Source organism: Doryrhamphus excisus, chromosome 1 (genome assembly GCF_030265055.1).
Source record: "Doryrhamphus excisus isolate RoL2022-K1 chromosome 1, RoL_Dexc_1.0, whole genome shotgun sequence".
Classification (NCBI taxonomy): domain Eukaryota; kingdom Metazoa; phylum Chordata; class Actinopteri; order Syngnathiformes; family Syngnathidae; genus Doryrhamphus; species Doryrhamphus excisus.
Genome location: NC_080466.1, coordinates 30,664,558 through 30,682,500, shown reverse-complemented (window position 1 = coordinate 30,682,500; position 17,943 = coordinate 30,664,558). Strand labels below are relative to the sequence as shown.

Genomic DNA, 17,943 nt, shown 5'->3' with positions numbered 1-17,943 from the left:
GTATTTATTATATGCCATTCAAAATAGTAAACATACAATAACCGGCACTTCTGAATGAATGTTGTTATTTGGGAGTGGAAGCAAAATGTGTTTTTCTTTTGAGGTTCATACAACCGACGACCGTACATTATTAGGAGGTTGTTTACCTTTGACGTTGCTCTCTCCGTCTCCTCGCTGCAAGTCTGTGATGTTGGGAAAGGCGGGCTTTGCGACTGATGGGAATGAAGGGGTTGGCTGAAATGAAGCAAAACAAAAAGATGGAAATGATTTATAGGACACGGATGGACACGTGGTTCCATGCGGAGAAGTCCTATAAAGTAGCAGCGGGTCGGGTAAAATGATCTGACACATTTGTAGGTTAAATAAAAGGCAAATAAAGCAAAAATGATCTGACACATTTGTAGGTTAAATAAAAGGCAAATAAAGTAAAGAAACAAAAAAAGTGTTTTTATTTTTTAAAAGTACATATAATGCCATTTTGCTTTGTTTCTTTATAGTGCCATTTTTTTACATTTCTTTTTCAGTTGCTGCCATGAATTGGACTGGTGAGCATTGTGCTTTCGTTGTGGAAACGTTTATCAAAACAAAGGAATCTGTAACTGCAACACAACCAGCGTTCCGTTTGCACTTGGATCTTGGTAGACATGATCCCGTACCAGATCCAAACGCCATCTTGTTATGGGTTACCAAATTCAGAGCTACTGGATCTATATTGAAACCAAAATCAAGCGGCCGACCTCGCACTGCCAGAACTGATTTAATCTTTAAAACATCATGAAACAAAATGGCATTATATGTACTTTTCGAAAATAAAAACACTTTTACTTTATTTGCCTTTTATTTAACCTATTATTTTTTTAACATTCACGTTAATTACAAGGCTGGGAGATAAAGTTGGTAGTTGGGGAGGTGGAAAACAGGAACAGTTCCGCTCCACGCGAGACCGGGGATCGATCATGGGTCCGCAGATGAGTTGAGCAGCGCAAGCTGTTAACTCGTCACCCGGCCAAAATCAAGCGGCCGACCTCGCACCACCAGAACTGACTTAATTTTGAAAACATAATGAAACAGAATGGCATTATATGTAATTTTCGAAAATAAAAACACTTTTACTTTATTTTCCTTTTATTTAACCTACAAATCTGTCAGATAATTTTGCCTGACCCTGTATGACAAGGGTTTGTTGTTGTTGTTATTTTTTAACATTCAAAGTTGGTAGTTGGGGAGGTGGAAAAAAAGGAACAGTTCCGCTCCACAAGAGACCGGGGATCGATCATGGGTCCGCAGATGAGTTGAGTAGCGCTAGCTGTTAACTCGTCACCCGGCACAGTGCCACAAACCAAGTGAGATTTAGCATAGCCGCACTTCGCTGGCATCCATTGAACTCAACAGAACCCTAATTACCAATTCACGACGGTCCAAACAGTAACCGGATGTAACAAAATAAAAGCACCGAACAGGAAATAATGCCAGAAAGTTATGAAATAAAGTACGACTCCTTGGGTAAAAACAAACATAAAGAGGTGCAAGATGAGGCGAGGCGGTGGCATGTGAGGAGCAGAGAGTGACAGAAGCTGAGTTAGTGGTGAAACATATTGTGAGAGCTGTTGTGAAGAAGAGACAGAAAAAAAGAGGGCGGCGTGTCAGAACAGGTCTCCGATAGAAAATACATCTACTTTGACTCGTCTTCGTAATAGTAAAGCGCATTCATGTGGTCTTCTTTTATCGTATTCGGTGCATAGTGAGAGCTTTCATCGTGTATGTCACAGTGCATGTTTCCCCTAAATGAACCATAGTGCTGCTGGCAGCACTCGTGCGGCCACACAAAAAGAAACCACCGTGCGGCAATATCTCAAGGGATTTTGTCATCGCACTCACGTTGTCCTTTTTGTCTTCCGTTTCCAAGTTGGGAATTCGGATCCTTGATTTGACCGACCCTTCCTTGAAAATATTTCCGTAACCGATACGCTGGACTTTCTTGGGCTGGACGATGGCGCCGTTGCCTGAGGCAGATTGAGGAGACGACTGGGTCGTTTCGACACCGTTTCCATCTATGGAGGATAAGAGAATTGACAAAATTGATTCATACATGCATGCCATGTCTTCCTGGTTTCCGTGATGCCACTAAGAATTACGAAAATTACGAATGAACCATTTGTATACATTACCGAGACGAACAGGAAAAAAAAAGCAAGGCAGCTCTTCTGCTAAGCGTTTAGCTTCTGCTAAGCTAAACGTAAAACCTAATTGAGCTGCGCTCTCTACTTCTAGAGGCCTAATAGAACATAAACAACAGCTGTCGGACCCGTACCAGCCTCATCTGGTGTGGTGTCGTTTGAGTCTCCGTCGTCTTTCGTGGCATCCATTTCTTTGACAAAGTTGGACGGGAAGAGTCCTGATTTGCCGTTTAGGACTCCGCTCCACCAGCCCTCTTCAACCTGCACACACACACACACACACACACACACACACACACACACATTACGACTGCGGCTGACAAAAACCTAGATAATTTCACTAAGCAAACAAGCTGTTATTTTGTATCCTGTAAATTGTATAAGCGGCACCCATTAAATTTTGACGAAAATACTGATTTGTTCTGATATAAGCCACGTGTGTCCGCGCCATAAAGCGTCGCATTGTGGCGCGCACGACTCCATCAGGACCCGTCAGCACTTTATCTGACAGGAGCCAATCATGAGCTATGAATAAACTCACAACAAGCCTGTCAACCCAATGGAAAAAATAGCAAGAGATCATGGCTCATTGTAACGGTCTAACTCACAGCTTCAGCTTACGTTTTCTACGGGAAAAAATAATTTTAATTCGGTTGAGAAAAACATGTCATCAGAGAGCATAGAAAATGGTGCTACAAGGCTGATTCTGTCCACTAAAGAGAGCCAGACAAAAAAAAGCAAAAACAGGGAAGCTGACGTCATTGCAGTGCAAACATTTTATACATTTCTCAAATGCAGTGCCTCATGGGAAAACTTTAAAATGTTATTTTAATGTTTGTACATGTTTGTAAATCCATATAAATAGTATTAAGTTATAGAGTATTAAGTTGCTGTGGGATGAATTTAGTGCTGTTAGTCAAGTGTTCTTTGAGAGATGACACCGTATATATATTGAACTCCACTGCCTTGCAATGGGTTGAATCGTCTCTGACATGATTCACCATCCATCCATTCATTCATTCATTCATTCATTTTCTATGCCGCTTTTTTGCAATGAATCATCAACTTTGCTTAAAAATATTATATATTGTTTGTTATGTTCTACATGGTTTGATTTATTGAAAACGACCTGTAAACTTGGAAAAATTAAATTTGTAGTTCATGGCGCTCAGTCCCATTTCCAGGTGTGATGTCATCAGGGTAAAGCAGCTAAGGTTAAAGCAGAGTAAATAAACGCTCAGTATATTTCTCATCAAAATAGCCATGCGAAAAACATTGTGTTGCTGCTGGATGTTCACTATCTTCAGGTGACACTAAGTTTGTTTTCTTTTGCAAATGAAAAGACGACAATGGACGACACAAGTGCAGATAGAAAGACAGATGCGTGCTGACTTTGGCTTGCAGGTATGGTGTAAATGCATTTAGGATGCTAAAATCAACATCAAAGTTGCCACAGAACAGAGTAAGTCATGTCTTATTTACACACTGCATTGTATTGTAAACACTATTCCATGTATTCCACTATTCCATTACAGTGGGCTGGGGGCCAAAAGTGACGAAATGCAAAATTAAAAAAAGACTTAAAACACTTAAAACAATAAGTAGCACCAATGTAATTTTACGTTTACCATTCTGTGTTCCATGTCTTTGTCATTGAACGCCTCCGCATCAGACACGCTAGTTTCACCGTCGGTGGTTTGAATAAATACGGCTTAATCCCCTGCTCTGCAACTTCTGGATTTCATCTCCAAATATTTCTTGCTCCTCAAAAAACTAATATTTACTCATGAAGTTCGACTGCGCTGACGTCACTTGGGAAACACCTCTTTTCTGCGCCTGGAGTTTGTTGCGGCTGCTGGCTGATTATGAACAATAAAAAGATAATTTTTGCGACTTTACTGTTCGCTTTCAGAAAACAAACAACGTATAGAACAAAGTTAAGCAAAGTCAATAAATCATGTCAGTGACCCCTTTCAATTTTTGGTTGACAACAAATTATGTCAACAGCCAATATTCTCCAGGACTCTCACTCTACCTGGTTTAGTCAGAATACTAAAAAGGCAAGTAAAGACAGAAACAAACAACATTTTTAGAGACTTTGGTAGTTCATCTAAATTGTTTCTCCTTTGTTTTTCCAAAAGTCAGCCTTTCCCGTTGAAGCTTATATGATCGGGTACGTTGCATACGACTCCCGCTTGAATCCTAAAGACTACGTCGGAAGTTGACAATACCTCTTCAGTGATGTCGACGATGTCGCCGACTTTCAGCTCCAGCTCATCTTCGTTCTGCGGCTGGTAGTCAAACAACACTCTGCACTGTCTCTTCTTCGGTTCTGTGGTAAAAAAAAAAAGATTATGTTTGTCAACCAACCGGCTCTATGGCTTCAGGTTGTATGCGCTTTACATGTTGATACGCGCAGGTACATCCTCTGGGATTTAAAAAAAAAAAAAAAAAAAAAAGAGGGCGGGATGAGAACCAGGATGTGAGACAGAAAGTAAAGTCTAACGTGAACAAAGGAAAATGGAAAAAAACACACATTAATGTTATTTCTTGAGTAAGTCAGACATAATAAAATATTAGTAGAAATGTGAGAGGTGTACTCACATTTGTCAGTTAGCCAATACTCTGTATCACACACCCCCCCCCCGGACATGGCAACATTCTACTCACGTGGTGCGACATGGGTGTGTAAAACATGCACACACTTGATCTATTTTTAACACCAATGACCAATTACTTTCGATAAGAAACAAAGTCATTAAAAAAACAAAACATTAGGTAGTCCCAATGCACTGCAAGCGTGTGATAATTATGTGCTGATTCATTCCGGAATTCATCATTTGATGAATGATATTTCTTACTCTTTATGGGTGCTGCGGGTCGTGGCTGGAAGCCCCCAGTGGGGATGCCGATGGTGCTCATCCTCTGAACCAAGTTGGCCACCGTGCCTGCAGATTTCTCTCTCTTCACGGGCTGAGAAGATTCCTCCTTGGGTTCATGTTTTGCTTCCTTGGCCTCCTTTTTTACTTCCTTCGAGAACAAAAGTGGGAAAAAAACATTTTTGTGAGGAAAATATATTCATTACTAGCTTCTAGCAGCGAGCTACCAAGAGCTAGCTAGCTTCTAGCAGCGAGCTACCAAGAGCTAGCTAGCTTCTAGCAGCTAGCTACCAAGAGCTAGCTAGCTTCTAGCAGCTAGCTACCAAGAGCTAGCTTGCTTCTAGCAGCTAGCCACCAAGAGCTAGCTTGCTTCTAGCAGCTAGCCACCAAGAGCTAGCTACCAAACTAGCGAGCCACACTAGCTAGCTTCTAGCAGCACGGAAATCGTGCGTGAAATACAGCTAACAATTGGTTATGGTGTGAAAAGGTTCGAGCAGCTAGCTACCAAGAGCTAGCTAGCGATTTCCGGGCTGCTAGAAGCTAGCTAGTGTGGCTTGCTAGCTTGGTAGGCAGCTGCTAGCTACCAAGCTAGCGAGCCACAATAACTAGCTAGCTAGCTAGAACACCATAACCGATTGTTAGCTATATTTCACGCACGATTTCTGGGCTGCTAGAAGCTAGCTATTGTGGCTTGCTAGCTAGGTAGCTAGCTCTTGGTAGCTAGCTGCTACAAGCTAGCTCTTGGTAGATAGCTGCTAGCTAGCTCTTGATAGCTAGCTGCTCGTTATGATGGTTATACCATTGGTTGTGGTGTGAAAAAGTTCTAGCAGCTAGCTGCTAACTACCAAGAGCTAGCGAGTCCCACTTCCAGGCCAGCCGTGGAGCATCGCTGGGTGTTCTTCCAGTTTCCCATTTTCAAGTTCCAACAATGTTTTAACTTTGATTTGAGTCTAAACTGTGCGTTTGTTGTTCACTGTAAACTGGAGCGTGTTTGGTCAACCCCACTCTTGAACCGTTTTCTGTTCTGACGTCGAGTTATAAATAAGCTTCTTGCCCCCCCATCTCTTTGAAGCAGGGCTGTCAACTGGGATGTGAAGTCACGTGAAACCCAGCATTAAAAAAAAAAACAAAGAGGGGTCTGATGACTTGCTAAATATAGGGTAGTATGTTGGGAAAGAGTACCGCAGATTACTCAGCATGCCTTGTGGTGTATTGATGGGGTGTAATTTAGCGTGTATTTGTGTTTTGCGTTTATTTTGTTATTGTTGTCCCCACCATGAGTGAGGTTGGTGTTTGGGTTGGTGACCTCCTGTGTTAGTTTCCACTGGTATTTTATAGTGACAGTTGGGAAAAAAATGCAACGATTACAGCAGGGGTGTCCAAACTGCAGCCAAGGGTCCATTTAAGGCCCATGGCTGGATTTTTTTTTGGGCCCCCGGCATATTCTAAAAATATAATTTAAAAAACTTTTTTTTAAAGTAATTTTACCAGATTAAAGTTGTAATGTAACAAACATAATCGAGAACATATCATGATTTTAGGATATTAATATCAGAATATTATTAAAATTAATAATGAAAAAGCAAAACAAAGTTGTATTTTTTTAAAAAATAGCTTGCAGAAAATTGATACAACAGTAAAAATATTACTGTCTGAAGTTATACTTACGAGAAGACAATTTACAAGACCAAAGTTACGTTTAAAAAAAAAGCAGAAATTGAAAACTGCAATTTTACTAAATAAAATCAAAATATTAAGAAGAAAAAAAAAACACATTATAATGAGAAAAGTCCCAATTTTACAAGAATAAAAATACTTATATTATGAGAAAAGTTTAATTTTAGTAGCAAATAGCTAAGATATAATAGAAAAAAAAGCTTTTAAAAAAATTCATATTATTATATGATAATATTATTAGAGAGTGAACCCTCCTCTCAGAGCCATTCAGCCTCTTTGTCCCCACTAGGTGGAGGCGGGGCTGGCTGCTAGTGAGTTGATACAGAGAGTTCAAGTCCGCGAGGTTGTCTATATACAGTACATATTGTATACGATGCACATTAGATTTTGATTAGATGGCACATGAATGTATTGAGTGCATAAATAATCGGTCAATGACTCGTCAGCCATGTTCTCAAGGGGCAGCAGTCACACTCCCTGAGAGGATACCTTAGGAAGGCTACCGTCAACTCATCCTGGTCGGTTGGACCATTTCGTTCCAAGGCATGGCTCGTGTTGTTTATCAGGGGACGCGAGCACACGTTCAGATCAAAGTTCAAGAACCGGTGCTGCTCTTAAGTGTATTAACGACCCGATCTCTGTGACAGACCCGCTTTTGGTGAGGCGATTACCCATCTTGCTATCATGGGGGTTTTAGAGGCTTAGGAAGAGAGACTGATCACCCGGAAGGAGAGGATGGTGCGTTTACTGTACTTTGCTTTGTCAGGTGACAACAGTGATTAAGTCATAAAAGGCCTCCCATCACTCAACTGCAAACAATACAAAAGGACACGGACGTCGCGCGCAAGTTAGCGGGGAAAGACTGTTGGCGTTTGAACTTTGAGCTGAATACACCTCACCCATCGAAAATCGAGATAACGCGAGGACTCCCTCACCGAAATGGGAGAGGCCTTTTGGGGTTTACGAAAAGAACGCACAGTTCTATACTGAAGGCATCCTTAAATTGTGCTGGGAGTGAGGTTTGACTTGCATGGGTTTCAACGAGAAGAGATCACAGTCGGCGAAAGGGAAATTCTAAATCTGGTACCAGCTACTGTTTCTATTTTTAGCAGTTTATCTGGTTCCTAACAAACCTGAAAAACAGGCGGCTGATTTTGTCAGTGTTGGCGACAGCCACCTGCATTAGTGCCACTCTTTTCTAATAGTCATTGACAGAACCATACATGGCCCGCAGGACACTAGTTTGAGGCCCCCGCCTTGATATGAAAGTTTAATGTTAGTGCGCCCCACGCATGTTTGATATGGATGCTGTATGGTATCATGTACCCAGAAAAAATTATTACGTTTGATTAATGTTCATGTCAAAGGTTAAATAACTGTTAATAGTTATCCTCCCTATCCGTGTGGAAGTGGTAAGTTTTTGGCTATTCAAGTTTAAGGGAAATAACTTGGAGGCTACCGTTTAGGTCGCTAGCTCTCCAGTTTGCGAGTTAGCATGTGTCTCAAGACCCTGCAGTTGTGCAATATGTTGTAAATAAAAAGAGTATAAATGTGACTATAGTCGTGTTTTGTCATGTCTACAGGGCTCTAATAATGCTTTGTTCATTTTAATCTGAAAAAAAATAATTTGTCTACCCACCAACTATATGTGGTTTCTTAAGTTTTTATTATTATTATATTTATTTATTACTGATTGATTGATTTTCTTTATTATTGATTTGTTTATTTATTTTTCATCTTATTTTGTGCAGAAATATAAAAATTAAGATATTTAAGAACAGTGGAATGTTTTATCAGAGCTTTTATTGTAGAAAATCGGAACCAAAGCACTGAAAAAGTTTGTATATTTTTCTGTTTTTAATAAATGCGTTTGTTTTTTTTTTTTTTAGAAAACCTGATGCGGCCCAGTCTCACCCAGACCCTAGCTCCAGTGGCCCCCAGGTAAATTGAGTTTGAGACCCCTGATCTATACTATCCCAGTATCTACCCCAGATCCAAAATATAATTGTATTCAAATACATATTGTATATGTATATATTTTTTTTATTTATAAAACAAAACAAAAATACCCGCTCTCACCTTTACAAAGTTGTCAGGAAAGAGTCCTCTTTTACCGTTGAGATCTCCTTCCATCCAGCCATCTTCTTGTATGCAGCACACGTTCTTGATGATGTCACCCTGTCGCAAGGTCAGCTCATCTTCATGGAGCGCTTCGTAGTCATACTCCACCAAAACCTCTGCTCCGGACACAAAGGGGGTCGAGGGTAGAAAGAGAAAAAGGGGATAAAGTCCAGCAAATTAAAAAACAGAATTTATTTATTTATTTATTTATTTATTTTAAACAGCTACACACACATAGTAGGTATTTGAGCTTGCAACACATTGCAAAGGGGCTGCACGGTGGACGAGTGGTTAGTGAGTGGGCCACATAGCTAGGAGACCCGAGTTCGATTCCATATTCTGATTCGTTTCTGTGTGGAGTTTGCATGTTCTCCCCGTGCCAGGTATTTTTGTTCTTCAGAGGAAATACCTCTGGAAATACATTAAAACACAGCCAACAACGGTCTGAGGCACATTTCCTGCCAGCTTACGGCAGTCAGGTGGCAGACGGGACGCTTTGACCCCAAATATGTTTTTGAACCCACAATGAAACACACACACAAAAAAAACCTCCCTATAGCAACAGGGACTATTCAAGGTCTGATGACACAAAAGGCTTTAATTACAAGTTTACCCACTGGTGGCTTGGAAAGTTAGAGGATTACTTTGCGCATTAGCGCTGGCAGATATCCCACAAAACAACTTCAGGGCTTTGACTGAAAGCTCACACACACACACACACACACACACACACAATGAGCGGAATCCCACCTACGCCGCTTGCAGAGCAAACACGAGCATGATAAGCGGAAACATGAAGATGCTCCACAGTCGATCTCATCAAGTAACAATGCTTCATTCAAGTTTTGCTACCAACTTCCAAACAAAGCTATTATCATGATATGTTTAGCTAATTACTAAATGTGACAGTCGATGGCACTAATTAAATATACCCGGCAGCAACTTGGGACTGCCGACCGGAGATTGCACCAAAAATAGCAATCTCACCTTGAGGTTATTTGTGACCTTCGGTAATTGTTCTGACAAACTAATTACACGAGTATAATTTTCTGTGTGTATACACACAGTTTGGCTGTTATGTGTTTCTACTAAGGGCCGGCCGAAATATATCGTGCCGATATTTGCGTTTTTTTACTTGAATCGGTATCGCCGTATGTGTGTTTAAGAAAGCTCAATCCTACTGTGTTCGGTGTTTACATTTCAATAAAATATTTGCTGGGCTGCACGGTGGTCGTGTGGTTAGCGCGCAGGCCTCACAGCTAGGAGATCAGGGTTCAATCCCACCCTCGGCCATTTCTGTGCGGAGTTTGCATGTTCTCCCCGTTTTCTCCGGGTACTCCGGTTTCCTCCCACATTCCAAAAACATGCTATGTTAATTGGCGACTCCAAATTGTCTATAGGTATGAATGTGAGTGTGAATGGTTGTTTGTCTATATGTGCCCTGTGATTGGCTGGCCACCAGTCCAGGGTCTACCCCGCCTCTCGCCCAAAGACAGCTGGGATAGGCTCCAGCACCCTACGCGACCGTCGTGAGGATAAGCGGTAGAAAATGAATGAATTAATGAATTTTAGAGCCCTCTAGACTTGAAGTAACACCCCTATAGTGAACTATACCCATATTACCCAATGTACTTCAAATGTACTTCTTCCCTGAGATCATATTTCTCCTCTCTTGTAGAGAAGTATTGAATGACATTTTTAGCTAATTGCTTATTTTTAGCCTTAGCATTATTTTAGCTGTTTGAAGATGAACTACATCAGCAAGTTGAAGTATTTGTGATTTTAGAAATAAGGAGTTAGTATGTTCTCTGTAGGCGGCATTATGAATTATCCTGACTGACCTTTTTTGCAGTACATTTAGCGAGTGAAGATTGCTTTTATAGTTATTAGCCCATATTTCCACACAATAAGTAAGATATGGTAGAACCAGAGAGCAATAAAGAGTGTGGAGTAATTTGGACATTTCACAAGAATAATAGTTATATACTACCATTATGATTGCAATACTATTTTCCTTACAGTCTTAAGAATTGTTTTGCCAGAGAAGCACTCAACCCTTGTTGTAAAAGACAACAAAGCTTTCCTTGTTTTTGTTTCCCACGGAGCAGCTTGAGGTGAGTTAGGTTGACATTTAGTTCTACATATTATCCAGTGTGTTTGATAATACTATTTAAAACGCAAACTAAACCAGTTCAGTCCACAGAGGAGACACTCTTTCATGTTTCCTTTGTGTGTTAAAAAAAATACCAAATGGCACAAATTGTAATTTCACTGTAAACGTGATCATTTTGCAACAAAGCCAAACTGCAGTTGACTACATTGTAGACATTAGTGGAAGGAATGCAGTCTGCACACAGCGCAGAATACAAGACAGCCACACATATATGTACACCTCAGACATGTTCAAACACAGCTGAAACATCCTCGGCCATTTGCAAACTGAGAAAAGGCATACCTCAGTGGGAAGTGCAATCTAGAGATCTAGGCTGGTAGGAACACAACACTACAACACAATCTACGCTCCTGACTGAGATCATAACTGTAGTGTATTGTGTTTTTGAAAAGCACAGACCTGGTCAAAACAGCAATCGTTCACAAGAAGTACTGTACAAAAACAGCGATGTGTACCCGGTCAGAAGGAAGTGACAACACTACACTCGTACACAACAAATAGCCACGTTTACATGAGGAGTTTTTCTCTTTCCGAAAGCAATGGTATACATGGAAAGGAATATTCCAATCGCGTGTCTACATGCGCCGCTATAATCAACCAGAATAGTCAACGGGGCATGCCCAGTAAAGCGTAAACACCAACATCACGTGATACCGACTTCCTCCGGTTTTTCTTTCACTTGTTGGAATAACTCCGTATTGCCAGTTTTTCCTTTTGAGCGGGTACAAGATACCTCAATCGGATTGGGGGAAGGAATATTCCACTCCTGGGAATCCCGTTATATATTCATTCGGATTGGCACTTTTCTTTGGGAATGAGGTGTATACAAAGGTTACATTCTTTCCGTTTGAGCAAATAACCCGAATGGAATTGGAATACTTAGGTCCATGTATACGTGGCTACTGAAACTGGCTTGAACACCCTGTATCACCTTATATGGGATTTTAGTATAACAACTATGGTAAATAATGATCTACTTAAGCAAAGTACGCTGTACAGACGTACAGCTGCTACTACAGCGCTGTTATGTTAGCGCCATTATGGTTACCCATATGAAGTGTTTGCATTTATAAATCAAAATTAAACATGGTATTACTAACATACAGTGATTAATTACCATATTTTAACATACCAGTAGTACAAGGATGCATGCAATCACTCACGAAGTTACCAAGAATACCTGAAATGAAGCAAGTCCCCATTGCCTGCCATGTCAGGTTTCTAACCTGTTTTGCAACATAGCAGAGATCTTGAACCGCACACCACCACATGCGCCGAAGCACACAAACACAACACACCTCAAGAGATGCAGCAGGTAGGTTTCATAATGCAGTGCAGAAGGGTTGCATTAGAAACAAGGCCTGTTTAAGTTAGAATACTCACATTAAACAACAGGGGACTTATTCCCCAAATTGGCTGGTTCATCGTCAGGTACGTTATTATATATACCTGCCATTGTTACGTAGCCACACCAAAACACACCATCTCAATAACTGATCAATTTAATTGACAACCTTTCAAAATTAGATTGGATCCCAGTGAAGCACTATAGTAAGTATAGTAAACATGTCAATCACCACGCCTATTCTGTTGTGATTGGTCAGTTGTCCAGCCCCCACGAGCCCCTGTCACTCCTCAGAGTTGCACAGACACGCCCCCTCGATGGGAAGTCTTCCGACCAAACCGTTCATGAAATTTACGAGTGGTGTGGTAAATGACAATAAAAACTGCTTATAAAAACACACTAACTCTAACAAGCACAGCCCCGAAAAAGAGCAGGGATAATTTATCCGGACATTTTCTCCTTGTCGGTTATTAATAAATCAATCACACCGTGTGTTGACATGTATATAAGCCAATGTCAAGATTTTGTTTTGAAAAACTTTTTTCACTTCCGGTGTTAGGAGTTTTAAAGTTATTTCACACGCACTCGTGATTAAAGAGTGTCGAATAAAAGTACGTATTATATCATTGGTTGCACAGTGACAGTATTTATTGACATTATTTCCGTCAACACGAGCAACAACTCCAGTAAAGGAGGCGGAGGCGTTCATCCAGCTAGCTTGGGTGTGCTAGCACGGTAGGCTAAGCTAACCGAAGTGGATTGCTAACTTTCAACTTCCGACAGACGCTCGCTGCGTTATTTAACACACCCACGCTCGTTAAGAATGCTCTATGAAGCGGTTGACTTGTGTACGTTGTGAGGGAAATAATTTTTTTTAAAAAGCGAGAAAACACACACACATAAACGCCACATCATGGAAAACTCACCCATTCCTGTCTTTCGCCCGTCCTTTACTAATCGAATGTCGCCAATGGTTGATCCAGTTAGCTAGCTAAAAGCCAGGTAGATATGGCGGATGGCAGATTAACGACGACAAGGTGATTTTTTTTTCAGGGGGGGAAAAAAGAGAGCGGTCAAGTGAGCCGTAGATCCATTCGTCCTTCCTTCTTCTCTCCTGGCGGTGCTTTAAGAGTATTGTGCAGGAAGTTGGGCAGGAGTCTCCACCTTTCTTGGGTTGCTCGCTAAAGGCTACCGGTTGCCACCAAAAAACTACAAAACAACGGGAAACTTCGCGAGGTTTCAAGCTGTGGGCGGGAGGTTATCGCGAGATGAACGTTGAGTGGGATTTGAGCGAGTTTATACAATATTTTTGATCCACTCAGCAAAAATAATCATGTTTTTTTTTACACCCAATTAAACACATTGAAATAAACATTATGTCACTGGCACATAAAAATCTTTTTACAGTATTTTTTTTACTTATGACTATAATCATAATCAATAAATTAAAGGCAAAATTACAAAATCAGTCAATGACATTTTCAAGGCATTTTCAAGTAAAAAGCATCAGTATCAGAAGAATGGCATCCTAGTACTTTGTTATGGTACTCCTTACCTTGCTACATCACCTTCTCTCAGCTGGGATAGGCTCCAGCACCTCCGCGACCCTCGTGAGGATAAGCGGTAGAAAATGAATGAATCTCCCCATTTTATAGTTTTATTTGGAAAATAATACCAGTTGGGTATCGATCCTATATTGACACTACCCTTGGTATCAATACTATCAATATTTGGATTGCTCCCCCACAGTTTATAGTTTTATTTTAAAACAATAACAACTGGGGATCAGTTTGATACTACCCAAGGTATCGATGCGATCCATATTTAAATCCATCCAATCAAATACCACTTTGTAGTTTTACAGTATTTGATTAAAAAAATACCTTGTATCAGTCTGATATTGATGATACCATTGATATCAACAATATCCTAATCGGATGGATCTGGCCATCATTTATAAATAAACTTCTAATGGGAAAAGAATGTGACTGCCATCTTGTGGCTGAAATATGAACGTGCATAAAGCCGTACATGGACACCAAACACTTCAAAGCCTTAAAATACTTCGAATACTGTGTACCATTTCAGCCAATTCACTGTTTCGACCATTCACAGGACCAGATAATACATGTAATGACATCATTTCACCAGCAGATGTCCCAATTACCTTAAATCCCTGGCTGTTCATTAACATTGCTGGCTTGCGATGAAGCCAATGCAGTCGGGATGTGTGATGCTATATACATTTTACAGTCATTATTAACCCGAAAGGTATGCTGGGAAACCTGGAAGTATGCCGGGGTGTCGTTCCACTCTGTGTTTCACTTGTGTTTCTTGTCAAAAGCTCCTCTGAGAGAAATTACACATAAGAGCTCCAAAGGCTCACACACTACATTTACTACACCCAAAAATAGATCCAAGGCCTCATATACTAACCATACTCTGTATTTAGAACAAATACACATAAAACAAACGCTTCTGAGCATATCTTAACAAAATGTAAAAGTGATATCCTTTCATTTTTCAGTCTATGACCCTCACTGGAAGAAGTTTGGGCTATAGTATTCACTCATTCATTCATTCATTTTCTACCGCTTTTCCTCACGAGGGTCACAGGGGTGCTGGAGCCTATCCCAGCTGTCTTTGGAGCGAGAGGCGGGGTACAACCTGGACTGGTGGCCAGCCAATCACAGAGCACATATAGACAAACAACCATTCACACTCACATTCATACCAATGGACAATTTGGAGTGGCTAATTAACCTAGCATGTTTTTGGAATGTGGGATGGAAACCGGAGTACCTGGAGAAAACCCACGCATGCATGGGGAGAACATGCAAACTCCACACAGAGATGGCCGAGGGTGGAATTGAACTCGGGTCTCCTATCTGTGAGGCTCTCGCGCTAATCACTCGTACACCATGCAGCGTAAAAACATCTTATTTTCTCTTATTATGTCTACTATATTGGGTAATGTGAGTATAAAGTTCACTATAGGGGTGTTACTTCATGTCTAGAGGGCTCTAAAATTCATTCATTCATTTTCTACTGCTTATCCTCACAAGGGTCACGGGGGTGCTGGAGCCTATCCCAGCTGTCTTCAGGCGAGAGGCGGGGTACACCCTGGACTGGTGGCCAGCCAATCACAGGGCACATATAGACAAACAACCATTCACACTCACATTCATACCTATGGACAATTTGGAGTTGCTAATTAACCTAGCATGTTTTTGGAATGTGGGAGGAAACCGGAGTACCCGGAGAAAACCCACGCATGCACAGGGAGAACATGCAAACTCCACACAGAGATCGCCGAGGGTGGAATTGAACCCTGGTCTTCTAGCTGTGAGGTCTGCGCGCTAACCACTCTTCCACTATACAGCCCCATTCAAATATTGATAGTAAAACTATAAACTGTGTATGGGAGGGGGGTACTGTTTTGCTGTTTTATAGTATTATTCCTTAAATTTTTGAATTTGACCTACTTTCTATCCACTTCTTCCCTCACGAGCAGAAGCAAAGAATTACGCTTCATCCCCTGATCTCCACCCCCCCACCCCATGCATCCATCCTGTGTCCACTCGCTTTGCCTCCACGTGTAGGGCAGATGGTGCTGGACTCTTATCAGCTGCTGCTATTTGCAGTAATGCCCAAGGGCTTTAGGCACTGCAGCTTGTGTGTGTGCTGACTGTTGTTAGCCACGGGGCTAATATGCTGCACGAGTCATGTTTGGATACGAGGCAGCAGGATGGTAGCTGGATGGCAGGCTGCACGGAACAGATGAGTGGCTGGATCAAGCCGGCATGTTTGCTCTACTGACACATATCGGACCTTTTGCTTTAGCTTTCCTCTCAATGCACTAAATCAATCATTTTGTATGGATTATGACAATATTTATATCAAAATGTGCCCACTCTAACCATCAAGAATTCAGTTGATTTGTTCCAATTTTGATATTCTGTCATTATAAATTCATTATTCTGAGTACAGAGTTTTTTTTAATTATTGTAACATAAATGTAACACAATAACAATAAACAACCAGCTAGAGATGTGCGAGTTACTTGTTTTTTTTTACTGAATCGGGACTCAAGGGTATCTTTATCTGTAGACTTGCTGACTCACAGGTGCTCAGTGAAGACTCAAGTTTCATTGACTCACGGGTGCTCGACAAAGACTTCAACTTAATGGACGAAGGCTTGAGTTTCACTGACTCATGGATGCTCGACGAAGACTCGAGTTTCACTGACTCACGGGTGCTTGAAAAGACTCGAGTTTCACTGACTCGCAGGTACTTGATCAAAACTTCAGTTTCAGTGACTCACAGGTGTTTCGACAAAGACCAGGGATCAACTGACTCACGTGTGCTCGACAAAGGCTCAGGATCAACCGACAGATGATCAATGAAAACTCCAGTTTCACTGATTCAAAGGTTCTTGATGAAGACTCGACTTTCACTGACTCACCTGTGCTTGACAAAGACTCCAGTTTCACTGACTCATAGATGTTCGACGAAGACTCGAGTTTCACTGACTCACGGGTGCTCGACCAAGACTCGAGTTTCACTGAATCACAGGTACTTGATGAAAACTTGAGTTTCAGTGACTCACAGGTGTTTCAACAAAGACCCGGGTTCAACAGACTCACGGGTGCTTGACAATGACTCATGCTTTCTGTGACTCATGGGTACTGGATGAAGACTCGATTTTTACTGACTCACGAGTGCTCGACAAAGGCTCAGGATCAACTGACGGATGATCAATCAAAGCTCCAGTTTCACATAGATGCTCGACGAAGACTTGAATTTCACTGACTCACGGGTGCTTGACAAGACTCGAGTTTCACTGACTCACAGGTACTTGATCAAAACTTGAGTTTCAGTGACTCACAGGTGTTTCGACAAAGACTGGGGTTCAACTGACTCACAGGTGCTTGACAATGACTCATTATTCTGTGACTCACGGGTACTGGATGAAGACTCGAGTTTCACTGACTCATGGATGCTCAACGAAGTCTTGGGTTTCACTGACTCACAGGTACTTGATGAAAACTTGAGTTTCAGTGACTCACAGGTGTTTCGACAAAGACCCGGGTTCAACTGACTCACGGTGCTTGACAATGACTCATGCTTCTGTGACTCATGGGTACTGGATGAAAACTTGAGTTTTACTGACTCACGAGTGCCCGACAAAGGCTCAGGATCAACTGACGGATGATCAATGAAAACTCCAGTTTCACTGACTCAAAGGTTCTTGATGAACGCTTGATTTTCACTGACTCACCTGTGCTTGACAAAGACTCCAGTTTCACAGACTCACAGGTACTTGATGAAAACTTGAGTTTCAGTGACTCACAGGTGTTTCAACAAAGACCCGGGTTCAACTGACTCACGGGTGCTTGACAATGACTCATCCTTCTGTGTCTCACATGTACTGGATGAAGAGTCGAGTTTCACTGACTCACGAGTGCTCGACAAAGGCTCAGGATCAGCTGACGGATGATCAATGAAAACTCCAGTTTCACTGACTCATAACTGCTTGACGAAGACTCAAATTTCACTGACTCACGGGTG

General features: G+C 41.4%; 1 protein-coding gene across 2 annotated transcripts in view; it reads right to left on the bottom strand.

Moving 5' to 3' along the window:
* The window catches only part of cd2ap (CD2-associated protein), a 28,968-nt gene extending 15,364 nt beyond the window's left edge, over positions 1-13,604 (bottom strand). For both annotated transcript variants that reach the window (XR_009131420.1, XM_058080011.1), the window contains exons 1-7: positions 13,299-13,604; positions 8,813-8,970; positions 5,039-5,207; positions 4,409-4,509; positions 2,312-2,438; positions 1,879-2,051; positions 147-234 (exon numbers count right to left, since the gene is read on the bottom strand). Coding sequence is in view for 1 of the 2 variants with exons in the window: in XM_058080011.1 (XP_057935994.1) it covers positions 147-234; positions 1,879-2,051; positions 2,312-2,438; positions 4,409-4,509; positions 5,039-5,207; positions 8,813-8,970; positions 13,299-13,302 (820 nt within the window). In the remaining variant the exon portion in view is untranslated. The remainder of the gene's footprint in view (positions 1-146; positions 235-1,878; positions 2,052-2,311; positions 2,439-4,408; positions 4,510-5,038; positions 5,208-8,812; positions 8,971-13,298) is intronic.
* Between the last annotated feature and the right edge of the window lie 4,339 nt (positions 13,605-17,943).